This window comes from Lutjanus erythropterus, chromosome 6 (genome assembly GCF_056507025.1).
Source record: "Lutjanus erythropterus isolate fLutEry1 chromosome 6, fLutEry1.hap2, whole genome shotgun sequence".
NCBI lineage: Eukaryota > Metazoa > Chordata > Actinopteri > Lutjaniformes > Lutjanidae > Lutjanus > Lutjanus erythropterus.
Genome location: NC_139322.1, coordinates 1,578,848 through 1,587,032, shown reverse-complemented (window position 1 = coordinate 1,587,032; position 8,185 = coordinate 1,578,848). Strand labels below are relative to the sequence as shown.

The 8,185-nt window shown below is 39.2% G+C and overlaps 1 protein-coding gene across 1 annotated transcript in view; it reads left to right on the top strand.

The window, feature by feature from the left end:
- The window catches only part of LOC146324588 (extracellular sulfatase Sulf-2-like), a 115,082-nt gene extending 113,319 nt beyond the window's left edge, over window positions 1–1,763 (top strand). The window contains exon 25 of the mRNA XM_084720162.1: window positions 1,667–1,763. Coding sequence (XP_084576288.1) covers window positions 1,667–1,697 — 31 coding nt within the window. The 3' untranslated portion in view covers window positions 1,698–1,763. The remainder of the gene's footprint in view (window positions 1–1,666) is intronic.
- Window positions 1,764–8,185: the final 6,422 nt, after the last annotated feature.

Sequence of the window (8,185 nt, the reverse complement as noted above, 5' to 3'; positions counted from 1 at the left end):
TCTGTCTGTCTGTCTGCCTGTCTGTCTGTCCATCCATCTGTGTGTCTGTTGGATGTGTGTAACATACAACAGAGTCATGAATCATTTTCCATGTTGACTGTTTTTTCTGCAGTAACAACGTTGTCATTCAGTGGGTCTGTTCGTTGTCCTGCAGCCCTGAACACACAGAAACATCAGATTCATCCAAAGAGCATCAGATGATCTGTAGCCAGCAGCGATTTCATATGTGATGCAGAAGTCGACTGTTTATCTCACTTATTATTTTCTTTATTGGCTGATCCCTTATACCATGACCAAATATCTGAAAAACTAACAACATTCCCATCAGCCTCAGCTGGACTTTGAGTTTAGTACTAATTTGCAGTGGTGAACTCTGACTATCAGAGCTGGGACTAAAACAAAACTTTGCCAGACACACCAAAAATGCAACAAAATGGGGGAAAAAATTGCTGGAATAAGCAACAGGCAGCAGGTAGCTTGACGCATGTTTGTAGTGTGTAGTTGTCATAAACAAAAACCCAGCAGAGGGCAGCAAACACCACACAATGACAGCAGAATGTTTTTCTAGACATTTCTTTACTTCAACTTGTATTAATCAGTAGATCATTTCCATCTACTGTGTAACTTCTGTTTGAATAAGTTATAATGAAGTTTGTGTTTGATATTAAGAGCTGTAATAATCTCTATGAATCAATCTGAGTTTCTTATTTCTCTGTTTCGGTCCCACACACACAGTTACATGTAGCTGAGATCTCCAGTCAGATTATTTCTGTCTACAGACTCAGCTCTGTCTGCTGAGCTGCTCTGTTGGAAGGAGCTTTAAAAAAGAAGATTCAAGTGTCTGAACGTTGTTGTCTCACGGACTCGGGGACGAGTCCAATTTCAGTTTCCTAAATAAGACAGTCCTCTGCAGATCCTCCGCTACACTGCAAAAGTCAGCCTTGGAAAATGCAGCGCTATAAAGTTAGCCACCTAGCAACAGCGCTGGTCTCGTCTGCTTCGTCTCGATTAAGATGTCTCTGTCCTACAGGAAGGACTGAGGGGATTATTTTTGGTCCCGCCCACTGTGAATCAAAATGTGATTGGTTAATTCACCTGTTACTTTGGGAACAAGAACACAGGTAGTGTCCTTCCGTCCCAGTGGTGAAGTCCTAACCAATGAGAGAGCCAGCTCTAATATTTCTACGCCTAGAGACAACAGCAAAAAAATCTGATTGGACAACTCTATTTTGCTGTTTTCAGGACAGTAACCCTTTCATTTCTGAAGCAAAGTTGATAGAAAATGAGTTTGAAATTAGAATTAGAAGAGAACAGCCTAATAATTAAATGAAATGAATCAAATATAATTTATTTAAATATAACATGCCCTCGGGGTTCCTCTCTGCTAATTACTAAAAGTTAGCATGCTAACATGTTAAACACAGATGGTAAACATGTTAGCACGTCATCGTGTTAGCATGCTGATGTTCATTTCTTTCCTCTCAACTTGACCTTTAATTCCTCCATGAACGTTCCTGTTTGGTTCTCTGCATGGTTCTGCTGCAGTCTGCACGTTCCGTCATGTGTTTCTGTCTGATGACACTGCACCTGCTGCACCATTAATAGACACACACACACACACACACACACACACTTCACTGACCGTGGTTTCTGTGTGTCGATTCAGAGGTCCGATCTGGGACGGCTGGAAGGGCTGAGCCTCCTGATTGGTTGGAGCAGGCTCCTGACCCCACCCGCAGCAGCCTGAAGGAGCAGGGCGTCGGTTACTGGTCGACGACCACGCCCTCAACTCACTGGTCAGCCAATCAGTTTCTGCCATCTCTGTGACATCCTTTGGCCCTCCCACCCTGCTGCTCAGGGAGACGCTGGGACGAAACACTTCGACGCACTTCTTCATCAGCTGCTCCTCACTCCTCCTCCTCCTCCTCTTCAGCTCCTCGCCTCTCGCCTGAGAAGGGCAGCTCTGGGTGGAGGAGCTGTGGGGAGGAGGAGGTGGAAGATGAGGAGGAGGAGACAGAGAGCTGGACAGGAAAACTGTGATCATAGGATTGTATTTTGCCCTGAGTTCAAGTCATTTCTTTCTGTTTTATTTTCTTCAAACAAGTGTAAAAACCTGCTGGTTTAGTAAGAGACAGAGACACAGACGCTCATTTCTGGAAAATCCCTGAAATAAGTCGGTCTCCAAACATAAAAACCACTTTGCTGATACTGTCAACTGACACAACTTAATTTTACCGTTCAGCTCTCGTCCACTAAAATGTCTACCATCTGCACTGTAAAAAAAATAAATAAATAAAAAATAGTTGCAATGACTTAAAAGTTCAAGGCAACATTATGCAATAGAGTTTTGAGTTTTGAGCCCAACTCAGACGCTTAAGTTTTGAAATAAAGTTTAAAAATTATTGCTGACTTATAATCTTTACTTTTCTGCTTTAGATAAATTTGAATTGGTGACATCGGCACAGCTGTCTGATGTATCTTCATTTTTAGTGCCTGAAAAATTGAATAGTTTTAATTGAAAATATTAAATTTTAACATTTACTTTCACTTCAATGAACTCACTCAACATTTAAACATTTAAATACAATCTTTTGAGTTTCCAAAATTCAAAGCTTTAAGTTTATCTAAAGGAGAAAACTAAATTATCTCAACAGAAGATCAGTCGTTGGTAAAACTTCCTCAGAATTTAACAACTGTTGCTGCAACAGATTTCTCAGCGTTTTTTACTGTTGCCTGCAGCTTTACTCTCGACTACTGAACATCAACTAAGATAAAATGTGTTTATAGAAGAAGCTTCTTCCTCCTCCTCCTCCTCCTCCTCCTCCTCCTCCTCCTCCTCCTCCTCGTCAGGTGACCTCCCAGCGGCCATGTTTGTTTTACATGTTCATATTTAGTCTTTCTAACCGTCTGTAAAGACATTAAAGGACCTGTTCGCCCTGTTGTTGTTGTTACTAAACTCAGACTGAGACGGACGCAGACAAACGTCGAACACTGTGACATCACTGCTGATGTAAACGTGATGTCATTTCTTTTTTTTTTCTTCTCCCTTTTTTAAAAAAGAAATTCCTTCCACTAACTTGAGTGTCGGTTACCATGGTGACCAACGGCTTTACTGACGACAGAGCTACAGTTGTACTAACCTGGTGACTGACTTCAGTACCCACGATGCAACGTGGCAGCCCTGAGGAGAACGACAACGAGAACATTCAGGAGTAAACTGAAACCTCTCGATGTCTCGTGAGCCAATAAAAAGAGGACTACACGGTGATGTCACTGCATCCAGAACTTGTCGCAGCTGTTTCGTGGAAGTTTTTTCGACTCGCTGCTGTCAGCCTGGAGAACCAGTCAGACGTCTGGTTTGATTTTGTATTTTTTACTCGTGTTAACCATCAAACACCACCATCCAATCACCTTCTTCCTGCACATGCGTTCACTTCCCCTCTCAGTTCAGTTGTTTACTTTTGAGTCGTTATTTGGCGTCCATTTTGTCCCTCGCCCAAAATCCAGCTGCTGGTCAGAAATGTCCAGAGTTCTAAATTACATGTAACTTATGAAATGTAAATTATAACTGTAGTTAAACACGACTGGATTCACACGAGAAGTTGCACATATCTGGACATCTGGTGAATTCTGCCTTCTTTTTCATCGTGATCTGATTTTCTTGCTGATTACGAGCAAGAATTTTCTAAAAAAAAAAAAAAACTTGAATATTAAGATGTCTACAGAAGCTGAGAACGACCGGTTTTATGATTATGTTTTCAATGCCATTATCTTCATAAAATGAAGCTTAAAAGATAATGAGATGATTTATCACAAGAAAATTGCTGTTATGTCCTTGAGATCACAAACATGCAGGTCTTCTCTTTAAATGACGAGGACTGATCTGAATGTTCATGAACAGAAGGTCAAAATACAGTTTCTGCCTCCGTGATTCAAATAGAAGCTGATGCATTGATCAATAATGGATCTCCTTGATCTGACATTTTCAGTGTGCAGGTTGCTTCCTTGAAGGTTAATGTTGCTCTGGGAAACACAGACAGCAGAAACCATGATGCCGCCTGAAACAATTATCCATTAATATTTTATTTACATTGCACCTTTTAAAACCAGAGTTTACGAAGTGCTTTGACAGACAAAGCAAAGATGAAGATACGACACAAAACTATGAAGCCAAACAGAAACAAGATGTCTGAAAAGTTCTCAAACTGAAGTCGACACAAAAACATCATAAAAATAAGACAGAACAGGAAACAGAGAAATAAAAACATGACAGTAAGAATAAATAAAACGAAGGGCTAAGAATACAGGGATGACATCACATGATGTCGTCCAGCCAATATAAATAGAGATAAAAAGACAACATGAAATGTCAAGATAAGTAAACATAAATAAAAGAACAAATTAACGACATCACATAAAAGCAAGTCTATAAAACAATGACAAGCTGAAACACGTCCAGAGAGTCAGACTAGATCATCAGTCACACGAAGAAACAAGCTTTTGTTTTGTCACTAAAACGGATCAATAACAAATCTGACACAATAATTAACTTGTGATTTTCAGAATACGGCATAAAAAAATAACTGCAAGCACGACTGTTTTCAGCTTCTGTAGGCATCAGATGTGTGTCAGTGTTAAAATCACCTCTCAGATACTTTTACACTGTTGGACGCAGCTTCAACATGTGACCTGAAGCAGCTGCACTGATTGGCCGGTTCACAGACCAGGGGTCAGCAACCTGTGGCTCCGGAGCTGCATGCGTCCCTTTCGTCTTTCTCTAGTGTCTCCCTGAGGCTTTACTTTTCTTTTCTTTTTTTTTTTTTAAAAAAACAAAACACTTGTTTCACATTTTAATTTCACATTCTCCAAATGTAAAAATGTGTAGCCCATACACTGAATAAAAAAAATGCTTTTATATTTCATCATTTAAACTGACAGTCTGCGTCGACAGCTCAACACATTTTCCTCTAAACTTTGCTGGTGTTAGTCTTCGGTCTCCTGAAACCAGTTATGGTAAAATCCAAAACAAGAAAAGGAAGGAAAATATTTGCAGAGAGTTTTTTTCCTTCTTTTTTATGGTCTCTTTAGATAGTAAAGGTTGCTGACCCCTGTTAAAGACAGTTACTGTACCTTTGTCTATTTTTGACCCTCATGTGGTAAATATACATTTAAATATTGCATTTTCTTCTCATTTTCTTCTCTTCTAGCGCTGCAAGTAATGATTATTTTTATTGTCAATCAATCTGTCAACTTTTTTCTTGATTTATCGATTAGTTGTTTGGTCTGTAAAATGGTAAATAATGTCAATCAGTGTCATCAGTCCAAGATGACGTCCTCAAATGTCTTCACTTCACCTCAAAGATATTCATTTTACTGTCAGAAACAAGTAAAGAAACCAGAAAATATTCACATTTGAGAAGCTAAAAAGGGAGAATTATGATGCTGTTTCTTTAAAAAATGACTCAAACTGATTGATTAATCAAAATAATTGGTGATTAATAGGTGACAACTAATCAGTTCCTCCAGGATTTTTTCGGATTGTTGCGGCCTAAAATGCCTGATTTCAGGGCAGCTTTTCTAAAAAATTGTGATGCACGTTGCAGTTTTTAGGCATGTTTTGAAACTGCAGCAGGAAGTGAAAATTGCAAAAGAAAGTTGCACATATTTTCATGTAATTCATTAAAGTCAAAAGCAACAAAAACACGATCTGTTCTGACTGTTCTAAATCACATTATTTTAGAAAAATTAGCTTTGTTTGTGTTGATGAATGAATCTCAGTAACAATGACAAATGTTCTGGTTCTTGTTCAGTATTCATGACAAAATAAAAAAAATATAAATGCAAAAAAATAGTGAATAATAAATAAAACACTGAGTCGGATCATTGAGATGTAAATGTATAATGTTTGTTCGATGGACTAATCTGATTGGTAGAACTTGTGAGGAGCAACAGTGATTGTGTTTTGGAGAAGATGCACAGTTGTGCAGAATTCACAGGGATTGGTTGAATTTGCATGAAATCAACTTCCTGGAGGATCTGACTAATCGACTGAATCTGACTAATCAGTTTGATTTTAACAGTGTAAAAGTGTTTGAAGGTGATTTCCTCCTTCCTGTGTGAGTGCAGCCAACCAGTCTGCTGTCTGTAGAGGTTTTTTTTTTTGTTTTTAACCCCACATGTATTTACTCTGCGGTGCTATTTGCTGTCTAACAACTATCTAGGAAAAAGCTCCTGGTTGTGTTTGAATGTATTTGTAAATGTGTAGGTGTGTTTTTTTCTAAAGACGCACACTTGGACCGGACCGTTCTGGACCAGCTGAGACTTTTCTGGTTCTGAACTGGATGGACTCACACACACACACACACACACACACACACACACACACACACACACACACACACACACACACACACACACACACACTGAAGGACAAACTGCTGAGCACTTTGATTGGAGGACGGAGGGATGAATGGACCAATGGAGGGTTCATGTTGACAGGAAGCGGCGACACGTGATGTAAAGGTGCCGTGTGCAGCCAGTTAATACTGATCTAACACACCTGTACAGTCACCACTGACCTGTGGAAACAGTGATCGGTTTTAGTTTGTGAATAAAGTGTCGAATGCCAAAATGAACTTTTTATTCTCTTCAGAGTGTGTTTGTGTTTAAGTCTGAGGGCTCGAACTACAGATTATTTTCATTTTGATCATTATTTTTTAAATTATTCAGTTGAATGTTTGGTCTTTAAATGTTTTAATGTAAAATATATTTCATTTTCTATCCAAGAAAATCAGAAATAGACATTTGAGATCTGGAAACCAGTGAAATTTTGCTGTTTTTGCTTTTATTTTAATGCTGATACTTAAGTCAAATTTTAAATGCAGGACTTTTACTTGTAACAGAGTATTTCTACTCTGGTGTTGCAGCCTTTACTTTACTTAAGTATCTGAGGCGTTCTTCCATCGCTGACAACTTGTCAAACTCTGAGAACAGATAAATCAGCAGAATATTGTTGTTTGTTCATAATTTGTGTGTAATGAGCACTGCAGCCTCCAGAGGACAGCAGACTTTACACTGAGTTGTTGAGATGTGAGATGCAGCTTGTGTGTGTGTGTGTGTGTGTGTGTGTGTGTGTGTGTGTGTGTGTGTGTGTGTGTGTGTGTGTGTGTGTGTGTGTGTGTGTATGCTAGTCATCAGCATTATGACTGGTTATCTCAGGCTGACGTGTTTTGTGTGAGTTGATGTTAAAGAAGTAGATGAACTGTAAGTCAAACACTAACAGGTATTTATTTTCCTTTATTTATTTATTTTTACTACACTGTCTACTGTAAAACCCACACATCAATATTCAGACATAGATAATGAGTACAGGCACTCGATTTATTATGACTCACATTTCTCATTGTGGTTGTGCTTTTTCCAATTGTGACAATGATCCCATGCACGCAGAACAGAAGGATTTTTGCCCACTAGGCGGCAGAAAACCTGCAGGAAACTCACAGCTGACGTATCATTAGCCATAGTTTTGCATAGCTAGACGTCTCCTCACAGCGCTCAGTACTGGAAAAAGGTCTGCTGTAGAGGGAAAAACGCCCTGCCTTGTTTGCATTTCTTTAAGCCAATCACAGACATCTTGGGCGGAGCTAAACCCAGGATACAACGATGGTGTTGCTGCAAATAAGTGTTGAGGTGGAACTTGTTCTAATGGAACATTTGCATGTCAGGAGGTGAGCTCTGGCATTAAAATGACTACATCACTGCAAAAGAAAAGCTAACAGCTGTTAGCTTGTTAATGTTCGTACTGTAGCGTCCCAGGTGCTAATTAGTTTTCAGTGTGCAGGTTACAACTAGGAGGACTTCTGATTAAATTACACTTTGTGTTGTCTGGTTTATTTGCTCCAAAGCAGCTGATAGAAATGCAGAAATGCACCTAATTCAAGTTTTCTTTTTTGCTTTTTTTCCCGTCTTTTGTTTAAGACATTTCAAAAGTTTGCTTCAGATTGACAGTTAGATGGAAACACGGCTACTGCCTTCAAAATTTATAGCTGAATTGTTAGCAAACAGCTGCCTGTGACGCTGGAACGGTTTTTGTTTTTGGAAACAGCTGCCTAAAGTTTTATATGGTGGGCTGATGAGAACCTGATGGACTCAACTATACAGCACTGTAAAACTATAAAGAAAACTA